General features: G+C 41.4%; 1 protein-coding gene across 2 annotated transcripts in view; it reads left to right on the top strand.

The window, feature by feature from the left end:
• Positions 1–18373, top strand: part of ptk7b (protein tyrosine kinase 7b) — a 63749-nt gene that overhangs the window by 24662 nt on the left and 20714 nt on the right. For both annotated transcript variants that reach the window (XM_088305481.1, XM_088305482.1), the window contains one exon: positions 15700–15996. In XM_088305481.1, coding sequence (XP_088161607.1) covers positions 15700–15996 — 297 coding nt within the window. The remainder of the gene's footprint in view (positions 1–15699; positions 15997–18373) is intronic.

Below are 18373 nucleotides of genomic sequence, written 5' to 3' on the forward strand. Positions count from 1 at the left end.
AAAAAATTGGGCGATTTCTAGAGTGCCTCAGGCAGTTGTGGTTGAGCCCTCCAACCTTGGCCTTGGCCATACACGCATACGCTGCTCCCTCAAGTAGAGATCCTTGCCGGTGCACTGGTTCTCGCCGTGAATACCTATCATTGTCTCCCTTACTTTGAGCAAACTCTTGAGGCTGGCATAAAACAGACTGGCCAAGTTTTCCGGCGGAGCCAACGATTAGCAAGGCATGGCAGGATCCCTGATAACTGACACCCTCCACACAGGCATCTGAACTTCACTAGCATCTCGCTAAAGATCCAAGGCACAAAAGCGCCTTTCAGCACCCGGCACACTGGTGCTAATCCCCTTAGCACAAAGAAATGGGCCACCGATAGCATCTAAATAACTCTTCAGTAAATGTCATTTGTCAGAATTGGGCACATAGTATCTCCTGAATTTGGCGGATTGCATTGTATGGTACATAGGTATGTTTGTGCTGATTTTGATTTGATTTTGACAAACACTTGAGTGCTGAGAGGTAAAGACTCATCACCCCCCTTATTTCGTGCCTTGGCTTGGGGTCTTAAGTCAATTTAGTGTTGCGGCTTTGTCAAATGCATCCTTAACATTCCCATGGCCTGAAACCATCTCACTGTTGGCCCTCACTGACACCGTTGGCCTTAAACCCTTGGAGTGTTGCCTCACCGGCAGAGGATATTGCCTCCAACTCCTTGTGATGTGATGTGGGAGATCTGTTCATATTTACGTCATCAAAGGTTATATTGAGGTTAAGGCCAGGCAGTTTTCCCAGACAATTATTGTTGGAATATTTATTTTTCTAAATCCCTCGACTGGAATTCTTGCTCTACCCCACACATTTTGAAAATACAACAACCCAAAGAATATGTAAATGGTTAATCGAGGCAGGGGGATGGGGGGAAGCATCCTCTCCAGAGTGTGCATACTGGCTGGCCACTTGAAGATAGGAAGATCATCACTTTCCCCAGCAAAAATAAATTATCCTTAATTGACCTTTGCCATCATCTCCCAGGAGGGAGGGTCACTGTTCTGTGGTTGCCATGGAAATGCCTGGAAGCTGCTCCTGGGGCAGGCAGAAATGCATGATGAATACTCATGAATCCTTTTTTTTTTTTTTTAACATTGCCTTCCCAAAAAATACTGACAACTAAAACAAATTATGAAACAAATGTCTTCTTACTTTCTTCTTCTTACTTTCTCTACTTGCATTACATAAAAATACTAAACTGTAGGTTTCTCATGGTACAGTTTTTGCCATCTCTTCATTCTTCCACTGGCCATTAGAGGGGCGTGTCTCAGTCTAGACCTCAAGCTGCACAGCGCCGTGGATCAATACAACCCTATAAAATGCGTGGTGAAAACAAACCGGTGTCAGTGTCCAAGTCCTTACTCAAGACTTTTTGATGTCCTCCTCTTCTTCCCACGTGTCCTGCCTTATCTAGAGAGGATGTATGTTACACACCTTAATGCCTCATCCACCCCACCTTGTATCCAATATGATTGCTACAGAAGAAGTACACCAAAGCTGTGTCGCTGTTAGTCTGGGTCCATGGGCTAGACCAGATGAGTAGACGGATGAGTGTTACTGGTTGTCTGCTTGGCGACAGGGGTGATATTACTCTGCTACTCCTGTTTGACACTGTAAGTTGCTCTAATATTGTTCTGCATTTCATGCATTGATTGTCTGCTAAGTAGTGGAACTTTCTGGTGGTAGAAGGCATGCTAAAGTGTGTCTAAAGCCTGAGGTTAGATTTCCATGTCAAAAGGCACCATTGATGTACGATGGTGCACATCTGCTATTTAATTGTTACTGATGGGTAAGTAATAATTATTCCTGATTGTGGTCGCAAAATGGTGGGTTTGCTTTGCACCTTTTAAAGCTCAAGCTATAAAAAAAGTTAAAGATCGGACGTAGTGATAGCACGACCCAAGACTCAAACCTTACCCCACCTGTAAAAAGTAATGATAACACTACTATAAGAGTCATTTATTTTATTATCACCTGAGTTGGAAAATAATTTGGTACATGTCACCACACACCCTTCCAATATCTTGTTACATCTCAACATTCCAATGATGTCACAGTGCCCAGAAGCCACTTTTGGGATGGTGTTATCTTGAACATTTTCTCCATGCCGCCGTCTTACATAAAATGCATGCACCTCCCAACATTGTTCTTTGCAAATGTTGAACCCAGAAAGCTCTGTGTTGAGCCACTGATCACGTCAGGCTACATGTATGTGATGTTTTGTGTTAGGAATGGGTTCTCTCCCTTGGGCTGGGAGTGTTGGCAGAGATAAAAAAGCCCCCCTGCTGACTTTTTCTTTTCTTAATCCTCCTTATAAATAGGCCACTGTGTCTATTTTACAGGCAATGAAGCAGTGAGTTCTGAGCCGGTCCGTGAGGTTCACAGGGGGAGCCAGCACTCCCATGGTGGCAAAGGTCTCGTGGTTAAGACATTTAGAATATCAATATTGCACATTTGGCATTAACACAGCCAAAATGAGCCCGTAGCAGCAGGAGGATCATACGGAGACCAGTAAGCAAAAATAAATAAATACATAATAAAAACTATTGATCATGGTCATTTTCATTTCAAAATTCTTCAATTAGGAAATTTACATTTGTTTTTGACTCTATGCAGATACTCTTAAAGCCATCACATATTTTTTTGGGGTTCAACTAGATGAAGCTTTGTTGAGTTTTTTTTTTTATGTTAGCCCCCCAAAAAATGCACTCTGAAGATGCTTTTAAAAGAGGTTGGGCTGCACAGATGCTACCCGAGGTGAGGTGAGGTGAGACATGCTATACTGAGCTAAATGAGATTTGTTGCTGCCAGGATGGCCGAGTGGTCTAAGGCGCCGCGTTCCGGTCCCAGTCTCCCCAGGAGGCCTGGGTTTGAACCTCAAATTTCCCCATTGTGGGACTAATAAAGGGAATTTTATCTTATCTTATAAATTCCTGTCTTACATTTTTAGTCACAGTTAGGTGAAGTTAGATTTTCCCTCTCTTGGACAACTGGCACTTTGATGGCAGACTCCATAAAAGCCTCTACTTCTTCCACTAAGGCAGCCTGTCATACATATCTGGGCATGTCACCAACTAACCAATGTGGGGAAACGTTGACATCTCTACTTTGGAAGGGAAAAAAGAATCTGATTTCCCTTTGGGTGATGGGTAAAGATGCGGATGATTCCGACTGACAGCAACATAGTAATCTTCCACATAGAAGTTGTGGGGAATCCAACAGGAAACTGCAGTCATACTCCTAGAAAAGTACATGGGTGGAGCCTACAGAAAGAGGAAGTGGGCTCCACCTTCATATTCACATAATTAGTTGTCCATGTGGGTCGCTTAGTGTGAGACTCCATCCTTTTCTTCCATCCAGGCAGACAAGCATATAGACATTCCCCCTTTTGCTTCCTTGTCTTGTTTGTGGCCTTTCACATTTGCGGTAGCTGCTGATAACAACAGCTGCTTCCCCCTCGTCCAGTTAGTATTCACACACAGTCATGGCAAGCCAATTAGTGGCCTCAGAGTGTGTGAGCTTGTAAAGGTGTCATTTCGTGAAGTCTCAGGAGGGGTTGGGCCATCTCCTGCAGTGCGAGAGCTCTCTTCCCAGAATGTGAGTGACAGCATACTCAGAGGGAGGTCATTGTGCCAGTCAGGCTTCAACGCTTTCTTGTGCTGTCTACATTTACAAGGACAGGAAGCCACCGTGTTGTTGTTGATGTGTGAATGTATCCTTTTACAATGCGGTCCTCATTTCCCAAATTCCTGGAATATGATTAGGGTGTTGGTGGGTGTAGAATTGGAGTTGTCTTACATCGATTTGTTCCCCTTCATTTAAAAAGAAAAAAAAACGTAACTGGACCACAGACATTCCTGACAAAAAAAAAAATATATATATTGTTTTTTAAAAATTACTTTGAGAGGATATAGGATCTCTTAAAACTCTCAATTTCATGTCCTACTATATTTTCTGTGACGTTGTTTTCAAATCTTTAAACCCAATTCACAGAAGCACACAGGAATCATCCGCTTGACCATTATATGGATGGATACTGCAGTTTCCAAGGGCACCGAAGTTTCAATTTAATGATACTTGACCTTCTGTTAAATGCCAATCGCAGTGCTCCACATACATGAAACAGTCACACATTGCACTGATGACGGCTGTTTCCAAGAAAGAACTGACAAAATCTGTAAAGGGAGCCGCATTTGAGGGTGAATCTCTATGGTCCGATAATTAACCTGCCGACTGCAGCCTTGTTGCTTATTATAATTCTCTTATGGCCTGATGTAGGTGTTAGCAGGTCGGCCAAATTTTCGATTGTCAGTAGCCGAGTAGCAACGCTCTAATCCCAACACAGAAACCTCAGTGGACCTGAGGCCTAAGAAAATCAAACATCTGTTCTAAATTAGAGTATCTTGTTGATCATACGGATATCGCCCCGATCATCCCTCGTACGACACACCACCCCATTTAAGCTGTGCCGTATTAATTCTAACCAACCCAACACTTTTTTATATCTGTCTTTTTATTTTGAGCTTTCCTCCACTAGATACATATCAAAAGAAGCGAGCCAACAATAATTGTGGTTTTTGTTAATAGAATAGGAGCTGTCTCGCTTCTGTCATGTTTGCACTGTGAACAAAACGTGCTTTTCTGTCAAGGGTGTGAAAGGCGAGTGCTGAGCCCTTCACTCGTTCAGAGAACCGACGTAATCACCTTGGCCGTGTCCGTCCCGAGCTGAGTGGGTGGAAATGCGATAAGTGTCGCACGTTGCCAAGAAACGGAATCTATAAGTGCTTGGATAATTGTTGATAATAATATACTCCTATAAGGTAGCCTGACTGTGTTTCTTTAAAACGTTAAGATTTGTTTCAGAATATTTTGACTGTTTCTCTTTTATGTTTTTCCCAGTTTCATTTTGTACTTTTCGATATTTGTTTCTATTCTTCGACCTTGCCCACTGATGTGTGGAGCGAATGCCGCTCTCAGTATGCTAATACAAAGATAGCTTTCAAAGGTATTTGCGAAGGCATGTTAGGGGGTCTGCTGCATCATGCTCCCTACCACTGTTATTCAAATGATCGGAGGTGTTGGAAATGTGGAAAGTCCCCCATCGCAGCACACCCAGCCAACCATAAAATGTAAAGGTATCAAAGTGGTATTTGAAACTTAAAATACTCATGGTTTCCTCACACATTTTGTCATCACACTTGTGTGCGATCCCTTAAGTCTTTTTCACACCTGCAAAGTGATTATTCTTTTTAGATTGATGGTATCTTGCACATTTGGAATTGTTTGCAAAAGATTCAAATGCCTTACCGCCCTCCTTTCATTTTATTTATAAATATTTTTTTATTTTGTGATTGTCTATCCACCGCTCTGGCGAAAGAGAAAACATAATTTATTTTTAGTCCCAAAATCAGTTAACTAATAGACATTGTCACAAGGTGTTTATTCACAGTAGAATTTAGGAAATAGTTTATTGCCACTAAATAATGTTTGGAGACCACGCTCCACTCGCTCATGGTTGTCAAACTTGTGCAAGCAAAGTAAAACCAAAGAGCTGACTGGAAACAACCTGGATGCCAGGTTTGTCACTTTACCCCCTGCCAGCGTCAACATCTGTGCATGTTTGATTTGGATTAAGTGGGCTTGAAAGGCACTAAAGAGGGTGGCACCAATGTCTATTGGCTAGATTTCAGGAATGTGTGTGCGTGTGTGTCAAGGGCATTATGAGGAAGATGCTAGTTTCCTATCTCATTCTTTGTTAGGGCTCATGCTTGGACATAACTGAAGTAGGCGAAGGTATCAGCCAACACCGCCTGCGGAGAACAGAGCAGCACTGACGGCCCAAAAAAAAAAAAATTCCAGCCATATGCTTCTAAAAGCAGAGATTTGACTTCATTCATGAAGTCCTATAATGACAGGGAAAATGACTCTGGACATGCATTGCCAAACTAAATGGCTGTACGCCTGTTGGGTCATGCAGGGGAGCTCTGTTTAAACCATCAAGGTTCTTTGTACCTATATCATACTTTTACAAGGGATCCTTTTTTTTTTTAAACATCTTTCTATTGGCTTTATATGATACACAAAACAGTGATAAACAATTAATTAAACAGAAAATATGAAGCTCCACCCAAACTCACCTACCACTCAACCCCATTTGTGGTTATATTTCTCCAGCATCATATTTGAACAGGAACAAAAAAAAAGGAAATAAAATACCTTGAGCAGTGAACATAACAAATAATGTCATATGATGTGACATAATCAGCTGCTCAGTCTGGCGTTAAAACAAACCGCATATTATCACAAAATAATGTGTTCCAAATCATATCAAACTTACCAGATTGTCCATGGATTCACAGGCCGACCCTTTCAAGAACAAGGATGCTTTTGAACTGTACGCCATTTCTTCCCTCTGCTATATTTGATATCGGTCATATTACACTGTTGAGACTTTGTCCAAAACCCTACAAAGACAAATCTAATCTTGCAATCAGCTTTGATTCTTAAAGAGCCCACTTGAAAGTGGACTCTTTGGTCCATGACATCTATCAGGCTTGTGTGTTTAGCCTGGATGCAAATGGCAGAACGTCTCTTCTCCACGACACATTAATCTTCCACCGTTGGCTTATATTCTTGGAAATATTGTGGAGCGTGGTCACAGATGTTCGAAATTACTGTGGTTTATATTTTGTTTTATCCTAAATTCTCTGTTAAATTTTGCTCTGGCCATTTGCAAGATAGTTTGAACACTTACTTGAGTAAACAGCCCTTTCTTGTTTGTGTAGAACTATTTTTGTTGAAAAAATCCGACGAGGAGGGATAGTAGCCTTTCTCTTCTGTGTTCCCACTAAACAGCCTCATTATCAGATTAGTGCCAAATTTTTAAGACCCTAAGAGACGGGACACAGCCCAGTCTTCCTCACCTGAGCAAAACCTAATCCAGCCTAATCTAATAATTGCTTCCAAAATTGACGGTTGGAAAAAAAGCAGTGCTGCAGGATGGCGCCTACTTCAGAAGGCTTGGGTACCGTAATAATACCCATAGCTCCTTTCAGGAACACATCTCTGCATGCTGCAATTTATTTTTTTAAATGCCATTATTCGTTTTTTCTTTGTCAAATTTCTTTGCTCCACTTTGCCCCACAACCTGCCTACCCTTCCTCTGTCCTCACGACTCAAAGGCTACTCTGGGAAGAATTAGCCCGCTTGTTTTTCAACAGTTGGCCTCTTATGAGCGGGTGTTGAAATCTGGTCAGCCTCAGTAAAAACTGTATTTTAGACGTCGCTTTGACATTCAGCTTGACAGTTATAAAGGCAGGTGTGGAGGGACACAATAGGGCAACATGATGAGCGACGTGCTCATATTTGCTATGAAATGTTTCTTCATGTGTGGCTGTTACATCGGCAGCCACTTCCTTTACTTTATACCTCAGTCAGAAACACAGTAGCCTAACATAGTATTGCGATTGCAATCTTCTGTGTTTCATGAGGTACACAAATTTACATTTACAACTTCAATTTGGGCTGATTATCTTCTCTATAGGTGCAGCCTGACAAACACTTTAATGCTCTTTACCGCCTCCCAGCGTGCTTACGAAATTCTTGACTGACGCCTGTTCCACCTCTGCACAATGTTACATCAGTATTTTTTTTTCTTCAAGTTTTTGTTTCTGTTATGGAGACAATGTGGAAACGCTTCCTCTTTTCCAAAAGTGAGCAGTTCAGGCATGGCAAGGCGCGGAAGGATGGGTGGGTCCTCCTTTGAAAACGGTGTTGCAGTGGTGACATACATCTGTCAAAATATCACTTCAGGTGTTTTTCTGAGAAATAAATCCACTCACAAACAAGAATTGCAAACACGATGTTTCGACTGTCACTGTCAGGTTTTCTATTATCTACAACTGTCTGAATTTAGATCAAATACAAATTAGGGTTTCTGAGCAAGAGCAAAACAAAATGGTGGTGGTCCATCGGGAGAGCTTGCATACTGGTTGCCATGCCAGCGTTGCCGGGTAATAAGCAAGGGAGTTGGGAACTTTGTCTTGTATGGTGCAGAGGCCGCCACCTGCTGTCACTGGTAAAAAGGAGAACACCATGCAAAAAATTAAAGCGCCCCCGTTTAGCTACGTTATAATAAGCTTTGTCCTTTTTTGCCCAGAAGCATATCACTTCACCCAGTGCAATTACCTCGTACAATAAGATCATGGATTGCAATCTGGGAACAGGTATGCATACCCGTGACACTCTTAAGAAATTGGCCTCTTTCAATTGAATTTCCCTTTAGGAGAGGTGGTATGAACACAGCGGCGTCTCCTACAGATTTGAAATACTACCAGCATGTTCTGGATTGAGGCAGCTGGGAATTGTTCTGTTATATATTTTCTTTGAACTATTTCATTGTTCAAGGTTGAGCTACATTCATCTACTCCAAGCTCTTTCCAGGTCCCGTACTTGTGAGTTATCAAACCTTTGAAATCGTAATGACTTCCAATACAAAAGCTGCGTCGAAATTCAGCCAATTCAAATGATTTATTATTTATTTCTGTTCCGGTCCCAATATCATAGCTTGTTGTATTGAATGGAATAATTTTGCCCAGAGGAGTGGTCCCATAGCAGGTGGTCCAAGTGGATGAAGGTGTTGGCTGATATGTTCTTCTTTAGATCTGAACCTAGTTGACACTGATTCAACTGAGCCTCTTCTGTTTCCAGCCAAGTAGTGCACTCAATTTTAAGTCGATTCCAGACAGTTGAAATGAAGCAATTAATATGTATAAGTGAAATTGCAAAATATATATAAATTATTATTACCTTTTAATGATGTGGCAATTAAAATGAACAGTGCAATCTTTAGAACGGCAAATCAGCTCAGATTTAACGGTACCCTCTGTTTTTTTTTTTAAAGCCCACAAAGGTCAATAATGAGAGCAGACTGAGATTGAGTCTGAACCGAACTGTCACTTTGGTCACAATGGCTTGGCTGAGACATTGTACCTGGTCTGATTGTGTCCTGTTAAACGTCTCTGCTGTCAAGATAAATAAGGACGCCTGACCTCTTTTGTTTGCGCTACATTTTAGCTTCATGCTCTGGTGATTTCTTTGTGAGCTTCGTGCAGGAAGTACCAAGCCAATGTTGACACTCGGCTTTGCAACGAACTGCAGTAGTGGCTTGAGATTGGTGGTCGAAAAAAAAAAGCACTTTAGCAGAATAATTTAATGAGAGCAGTCCAAATATATTTCAAGCAAACATTTTTCTATGGCTAACAATATAAACTAAGTTTAGGTAATTGTACCTATTTATGTTGGTCTAAGGGTTTTCCACCGGAATATTTAAACAGGTAACTGTCAACTGTCACGCACACACGCACGGATGTACTGTACAGTACGCGCACACGCACGCAGTGGTTAACTGTCACGCCATGAAAGGTCTGCCAGTAGGCTCCAGTTCCTCCCACGCTGTTACTCTTCATCCCCACTGCAATTAATCTTTTATCTGGGGATGAAGCAATCACTGATTTCCTTCTGAAGTTTTCCTTTTAGGTTTCAAAAACGATCTTGCTCTTGCCTGGTGTTACGGATGTCAAACTACAGTGCAGTCCGTCATCCAGGCAAAATTTGATTACGCCCCAAATCGACATAAAATGTCTTCACATTATTATCCTGCAACTCAAATTATTATATTGTTTACTTTGCATTCCAGTGCAGTAGCAGAAGTTTGCATTTTGCAAAATGTCTGACTATTACAAAAGTTATAATCAACTTTCACTTCACTGATTCAACACAGCACTGCCCCATCATTCAGTGCTCCAGTTAGAATAAATTTGCCACAGGCAGTCGATGTTGTCCTTCCTTGACCATGTTGTTCACTGTCCTATCTGCTGCTCCTGGCACTTCAGCTTCCAGAGTGGATGCTTTTAAAGAGCAAATAGTTCCCAGAGCTATATGCATTAGCGTTTACGTGCATTCTGAAAATTGGAGAGGATCTTTTCCGTCCAGTGCTCACAGTAAAAGCCCCTCTCCAGCCTCCCAAAAGGCATAAAACAAACAAAGATGTTTGCCTCAGCCTTCCAATTAAGTACTTGAAAGATTTTATGTCGTTCTTGGATTAGTTGAATATAGAGGTGAGGTCTAGAGGTCTAATTATGTGCTCTTTTTTTATGTTTAGGATTTGCTAACAGGTTCCATTTGTTTTTGCATTTCAGTTAAGTTATGTTGTCTGGTCTCGTGCTGTCATTTTATCCAGTGATATTGATTCCGCTGATGCTTGAAGAATGCTCTGAAAAATGAAAACGTGATAATTGTTGGTCATCGTTCATTATCGTTGACAGAAAATCTTTGGGAATGATTGCTATTCTTGGTGCTTGACGGGATTTGTATCACTGCTGCTGCTGGTGTAAACATCGGCGGAATGTGCTAGGCTTTTAGAACGGCGTTCCAGTGACTTTCATGTCTTTGAGATAAATATCAGAGGACAGCGATGGTGGTTATTCCAGTCAGCATGGCTCATTTCTGTGAAGCCAGACTATGTTCCAACATCTTGTCACTGGGAAACTCTCCTCTGCTCTTTCCCCCTAGATTTTAGTCAGACGCGCAATGGGCATTGAAGGGGGAATCAATCCCCTGCCTGCATCCTGATTATTTTCTGTACAAACCACTGTACTTCAAACAACTTTTGCTCTCATTCCCCAACCACCGCTCTGTAACACATTCCTTTGTAGTCATCGTGAATCAATATCCAACAAAAACTTAATCAAGCACTTTACAGGGAAACTTAACACGACCTGACACAAACTCATCCTCTTACATTCCCTCCATGCTGTTTTATTATTTATTTTTTTGCTGTGCCGTGCAATTTTACAGATACATGAACTCAGCAACTTCCGCTAATGTTTGATAACGGGCATCACCAAACTCGATATTGACTCATGCTGATCCTTCTACAGCGAATTCATGCATCGAGCCGACTTGAAGGTTACTTCCACCAGATATTTCAGACAGCCAAAAGCAAGCTTAATGGGGTCACCGGCGCAGTGAATCGAAGAGGAGAATCCCTGTGCGCAGACATTTCAGCCTCTCAGCATCAGCCATCAGTTTTTAACCTACTTCCTTACTTCCACTTTGTCGTCAGTTACCTTCATTGGACTGGACGTTAATATTGCATAGGACCTGCTTCTCTCACCGGTGCATTAGTATATTATTGTAAACACTTCCAGGAAAAGTGCATATTGATCCATATAATAGCCAGGAGTACCCACTCAGCTTTTGTAGTTGCAAAGCCAATTTTCCCATCCATTAATTCTCTGAGCTTTGGGTCACCATAGCAGCAGATTAAGGAAACAAAGGGGGGTCGTTCCATGGGTGGCCTCCGAGGCATCTTAAAGTTGTCACTCAACCACCCGTTGACTTATTTTGATTCGATGCAACTATCGCTCTACTATCAGTTTGCTACAAATAATTGGATTCGGTTTTAAAATACAAAAAAAAAAAAAAGTGCGTTCTTGTTCGACTTTGTTTTCTGCATTGTTGCATTCCCTCAATTCCCCAATGAGCTGTGATCAGTAGTGTTGCACCCTTTAACTGCTCTCGTTGAAGACTTGCTTACTTGCTTCAGCTGCAGTACTTGACGGCCATTTTTCTTCAACAAATGCGGGATTTTCCCACCATTTGAATCGATACTTAATTAATTAATTAATTAACAATCATCAAATGAATCCAAAATCATTTTGATAATCAATGAAAAAAAATCAACAATTGTCAACAGTAAATATCAGATTTTTGTAGTCATCCATGAAAGCAGACTCATCTTTGCGTTGAACCAAAATAAAGCTTTTGTAAACATCTGGTTTTACTTTGGTTAAAAAAAAAAAAAGAAAAAAACATTTTGCGCATTTTGTTACTGACAAATCCAGAATCTTGTTTTTGATGTAAGGATTTAGCATTTTCATATTCACCTCATATAATAAAATTGCTAAGTTTATTCAGTCCATAAAGCGGAAAGAAAAAGTCGTATTAAGATAACATTACACGTGCAGTAGGGTTGGTCTCGGTTAATTATAAACCTTCTAGTTGGGGCTTATTTTTTACCATGGTGACTTTATTTTTTTGAAGTGACTGGAGAAATGGCTCAAACAGGTTGAAGGCAAAAAATATATAATTGTGATGTGTTTTGGCAACACATCAATTGGAGATGTCACCAATCCTCAACTGGGGAAAGCGGCTCGATGCTGAGTGAGAATATCCCTGTGCAATTGAAACGGACTTTTTTTCCACTTGACTTTATATAGACATCCGTGTATTACTTTTTCTCCCCCAGTCAACTGCATGCTAAACATTAACATCCACCTTTTCATAGAACAATGTGAACGACATCTGTGAATTGTATTTCTACTTGCAATTTTCCTGCATTGTGCGAGCTCGTTTTCACAATATTCAAAAGATTGCCTATCGCAATCCTAGTTCGATTCCGCTTTATCAATCAACATTTCTCTTTCAACTCCCCTCATTTTGAAGCTCCCTCAGAAGTTGAGCTGTTGTTTGTCTTCCTTATCTCTTTTTGTGTCCCTCTGTGCACTCAGTCCAAGCATTCCTTTTCCCCCTGTGTGCTCAGTGGGAAAGCATGAGACACGTTGCAGGTTTCGATCTGGTTGCACTTCCAAAGAGAAAATCATTTTATTCACTGATGCAGCAGTTGTGAGTTGTGTATCGCTGAAGTTGGACCGCAATCTCATGAGTCAAAATTGGTTAAAATGGGATGAAAGGAAAAACTTTTTTTTTTTTTGATGTTATGTGTCTATTTTTGAAGTACATTCCTGAGTGTCCCGATGAAACAGGCGAGGCTTCGGTGAGTTAGAAAGACCTGCCCTTCTTGGTTTCAGCCGCAGCCCTTTGAACTTGGCAGACATCCTCAAATGTGTTAGACGGTGCCTCTCTACGTCTCATCACTCTCCTCCTCTCCTCACTCATCATGTGGTTGACATAAACACCTCATCTTGGTGTGCCGTCTGTCTGTGCTGGGACCTTTCCCGGAAGTCTTTTTCTTTGTGCATTCAGGAGCGCACACTCACATACACAAAGACACATTACGTCAACACGTATGACGTAAATGTTATTCCACAGCTCTTCCACGGCATTTCAAAACAGCACTCAGAATATCATAGAGTATGTGAAAAAACGTTGCCAAGGTGGCTGAGCCTGGGGGACTTGGCTGTTGCACAATCCAACAGCGGGCTTGGCATTGAGGCTGTGCTGTTGTTATTTGAAGTAAATATTAGCAGGCTGACTCTTCCTAGTTTTACACAGATCAAATTTTCAGCCTCTTAAGAGAGTTGTACGTGGCTGGATGCCCAAACACCGTGTTGAAACTCAGGATGGTACGTTACTGATGAGGAAAATGAGCAAATATTTTTTTAATGGGTCAAGAGATAATTATAGTTATGAACTCCTGTTTCTCGGCCCGTGTGGTGTATGGCAAATGCTGAAGGTATGATTGTCTAGTCTATGTACCGTAGGCATGAGCCAGAAACATTTTTTTATATATGCCTTCTAATGTCATTTTAGTTCTTTTTCCCTCTCATCACAAAACAATTTGTTTCAAATGTTATTATTTAAACTAATGGTCCACATGATTTTTTTTTTTCTTTCACGGACCGGTTAATACAAGTCCATAAGTTTTGCGGACCCGCTACCGGGGAGGGGAGGGGCTGATACTCGTCACATATTGTGCAAAGCGGGCTTCGTACGTGGCCTGTGTTTTTTACTCAGTTTGCTTGCTTGAGGGTTTGATATTAGCGTAATGCATCCGAGACAATTAGCATTTTGACATGCATCAAAAGACCATCATAGATGGAAGGAACGGGACTTTTCAAAACAAAATAGTTTTCAGCCTTGAATAATAAATAACAGGAAGTACTGCTAGTTTATGTTCTTTCATGTATGCGGCCCACTGCCCGCCCGGTCCAAAGAAAGTCTGCCACCACATTGATATTGAATCTTGTGTCAGAAGATTTTCTAGCAATTTTGTTATAACCATATAAATTCTAAATTGGCATAACTGCAATTTCACAGATGGCGCAACTTAAGGGGAGAAATGTTGCCTTATAGAGTCAATTATCTGCCAACGGGTGTCCTTGTGGTATCTGTACATCAGCCTGCCAAACTTTAGTTGCCACTGAAGAAAAACGCACTAGACTGTGACCTCCACAAAGATTAGCCCATTTGTCTGCCAGACCTGAATGCCAAAAAAAGTATCTCAGCTATTTTTGCATTTTATACCAAACGGTGTCACGGAAATAAGTCGCTGAAGGGCTTTATTGCTTCACAGCTCTTGTGCTGAGGCAAATGCATGAACTGGAACGCTTGTATTTTGCCTACCCAATAAGAACATGAAAAATAAGTAGGAATAATGAAGAGAGCTACCGTTGCAAAAATATTCTTACCTTTTAGATTATATGTCAACTATGATATTTGTGCCATTTTCAGAAAATATATTTTTCTGTAAATTTAATCAACACAAATCGGTTACTCAAATTTGCTGTTGCTCCACTCATTTCATTGTATCATTTCATCCAAGTCTTTCTTTAGATTATTTTACCAAAGTTGCTGGCAACTCTCTTGCAGATTTGGCTTTGAGTGAGTGTGTTCATGTGATGAGGGAGAGGCCACTGTGGTTGTGAGAGCTGGTGAGGGTCAAACATGGAGGTATTCCCTTGGCTTCAACAACCTCTTTGATTTAACATTATTGGAAGATTCCTCCTGTGGCATGGCTCCGCTCTCCAGTTTTTCAATATGTGGAGACGCATCCCTCCCCCATAACACGCCAACACCCACACACTGCTGGCGGTACGCTTCATCAAGTCTTAGCAGTGGACCGTTCCTTATGATAACAAACTTGACATCAGGTATGCTAACTAACACATGAGGACTGCCTTGAAAGATTATAGAGGTCCTTTGTGGTAGGTGTTGGAACACGAAGAGAGATTACTACTCGAGTTCAGACATAGTAACACCAACTGGATTTGACATTGAGGGATGGTTCTAATATGTAGCTAAATAAAGTTTTCCGCCTCTGCAATAATATAAAGTACATTACATATTGTAAATCTTGAAACTCGCTGCAGATCCAGATTGCATTGAATCTCATTATATTGTGTGGCTGTACTTATTGTTGTGACAAGTATATTAGTAAAGTGAAATGTACACTGTCTGCAAGACTCGTTCAATTCACATACTCTGTTCCAAGTGAATCTAATTCAACCGCTACCATGGAAAATATTGTAGGATGTTAAAAAATGCCAGTGGTTGTATCGTGTTCTTGGAGCTTTGGTTCAGGGTTCAGTCTTTTCGTTCCCTCCGGTGAGATGCGGTTAAATAGAGCAGAAAAAAATGCATCTATCTCACAGTTCTGGTAGATGCGTCATGAAAGATTCAAGTGCGCGTGAGGATGTGTGTGCGACACTTGGTGTCACGTTTGAGAACGAGCTTTGCAAACTGATGGCACATGACTGCGTTGCTGCGTGTTAGATTTGGAGAACTCGTGGCTTCATAAATGGCCACCTTCCCCCCCGCCCCCCTCCCTCTCGTTCAGATAATGTTGAAACATTCTTACACAAGTTCAATTGGTCCTGTTACTTATTATCGCTCTTTTTTCCCCCTCTCAGTGTTATCCATCCAGGCTGTTGCCATCCAGTTCACCAGGGAGCCCAAATCTCAGGATGCCTTGCATGGCCGTAGCGCCATGCTTCGCTGTGAGGTCAGCGATCCGACTGACATTACTTACCATTGGCTCCACAACGGGCAGCGGCTGGAAAACAACGATAGGCGCCACCAGGAGGGCAGCAATCTCAAATTCATCACCGTGGACCGCCAATTGGACGCAGGGAATTTTGAGTGTGTGGCAGAAAACACGGCCGTGGGGGAGGTGCGCCACTCCACTAACGCCTCCTTCAACATTAAATGTAAGTGTTCCATTGCTTTCCTGTGTGAAAATGACCAGTTGACAGGGTTTCATGATGGCACAGTGGATGTGCGTCTAGTATGTGGGTCAGAGAAGCAAGGCAGAAATTGCAGTGTAGGTGGTAGCTAAAAAGCAGAGAGAATGGCTTCACTTTTATTTGTAGGTTTCCTCTCCTTTGCCCAATGAAACTGGATATTAGTGCCACCAAGCATGTGTTTCTTGTTGCTAGGAGTGTTGCATCACTCACACTTTTCCCTTGTGACTTTATTCTAGACGCCACATAGAGGCTTTTACCTTAGTTGTCATTGGATCAACGACAGCCCCTTTTGTCACAATTTTTTTTTTTGTCATGAGAGAATCTTCAGAAGCAGACACAGGACATTCTTCATTTTCATTAGCAGCAGAGCCGAACATCATAGGTTAGAAATAAAAATGTAGGCTTAAATATCTTGGTCACATAGTGGAGCAGCCTTTGTTGCTTGTCGTTACGATTGTGCCTCCCTTTGCAATAATTACATTTCCTCTTTTCCTCACTACATTCAATTGAGAATTTGTCTTTATTTATTAGGGCGTGTCAGGCGCCAGTTTTCAAAGGATGATTGCAATAAAGCAAGACCTCCTAGTTGCAAACGTTCTGTCATACCCAGTAAGCAATAAAGGCTTATTTCAATTCTATATTGTAACTCCATGTCATTGGCAAGAAATCCTCATCAATTTTCGAACACTTCTGTAATGTTAAAGAATGAGCTTTAATGTGTTGCAATTTACGATTATCTAATGTGTTAAGAAAGCTCAGCAAAGTAGGACATGAAACACCAGTTCTCAGGACGCTTTTAGTCAGCAGCCATATCTGGTGGCATTAGCATATTCGTGCATTGGATGGCTGACAGATGCTTTTTTTTCCCCCCATTTGTATATAGACGAGAGTAATACCTTTTGAACCGTGAAGTTCATTACCCACATAGTGTAAATATGTTTAAAGAGTAAACCAGTTTAAAAGCCCACCCAAATCACCAAAACACTTGGCCAATTTCATTCTTTTCGTTTGACGTAGATGACGGGGCACATCATAGATTTTGTGGGATGTCAAACATTATAGTTTCACTGCCACAGAGTGTTTTTTTTGTCAACAGTTTCCAGATATGTAAAAAGTGTTTCCTGTGAAAATGCCAGTGATAAATCTGTAATCTCTATATGCATATCAAATCTACACCATTTTTTTAAGCAAATGCACAATGAAGACTGCTACAATTTTGAAGATAAACCGCTGACGTGCCATTGCAACACAGTTGCCACACATTGCTGTCTTCGAGGCCTTCTTAACTCATTCACTGCCAGCCCAGGTAAAATGAAAGTACGTCTATATCCGTCAATGGTAGCGAATGAGTTAAGTAATATTTACACATGACTGGTTAGCCTTTTGCATAATAATTTCAAACAGATTGCTTGCCATTAGACTAATAAGAATACATGTCAAAAATAGAACACCTAATCTTCCATTGTAAATGTTGGTAGATTTTGACCAGCAGTACCTTTGCGCTGCTGTGCAAACTGACATGTAGAGATTAATAATCACTGCAGTGTAGTCCTGTACAGTGAAACCTTCAAGGTCAAACATAATCTCAACCATCAGTCCACTTTAAGACCCCTAAAGTAAAAATGAATGCCTTGTGTTGTAAACCATGACAAATTTGAATTATTCCCGAAAATATGCAAGTTGACGGTTACAATCTGACTGTGTCCTCTTAGTGTGCAATTTTAATGTTCCCCGATTCATATCATAAAGTAGCTTTATAAATGCCCCAGCATTAATTTGTATGCCATGCTTGTGTTTGTGCATCAACTCATTTGTCTCTGTCAAGAAGTGCAGGTTGGCTTCTCTCTGTGGATCGCTTCGCATAGATCAGACCATGTTATGACAAATGCTCTCATATTTCCCCAACATACATTTAACGGGTGATAAAGCCTCACGCAGCTTTTAAAGACCCCCTCTGGCTCTAATTCTGCTCGAGTGTTCACTCATGTGTATGCTACTTTGCGTGCATACGAGTAAATATGTGCTAGAGGGGGAGGGGCAGGGTGGTCTACATATACTGTACCACGTAGATTTTTATCCCCCGACACCCCCACCGCAGTCTCTGGCGAGAGGGAGAAGGTTAATTTGTCTTACTCTCAATGGTGGGTAAGCAAATCTTGTCAGTTGAGAGTTATTCAGAGTAATTATCCCCCTCTGTGTTCACTAATAGGGGTTCAGCCCCCTTCCGTCCCTTTGACCTAACCGGTCATTGGGTCTCCATGGCGAGAGCGCGTCCATCAGAGGCGTCCTTTTTGTCTTTGTCAGCGTGTTTGTTGGTCCTGCAGGCGACATTTCGCCTGAT

This window comes from Idiotropiscis lumnitzeri, chromosome 9 (genome assembly GCF_059441095.1).
Source record: "Idiotropiscis lumnitzeri isolate Australia: NSW breed Sydney's pygmy pipehorse chromosome 9, RoL_Ilum_1.0, whole genome shotgun sequence".
NCBI lineage: Eukaryota > Metazoa > Chordata > Actinopteri > Syngnathiformes > Syngnathidae > Idiotropiscis > Idiotropiscis lumnitzeri.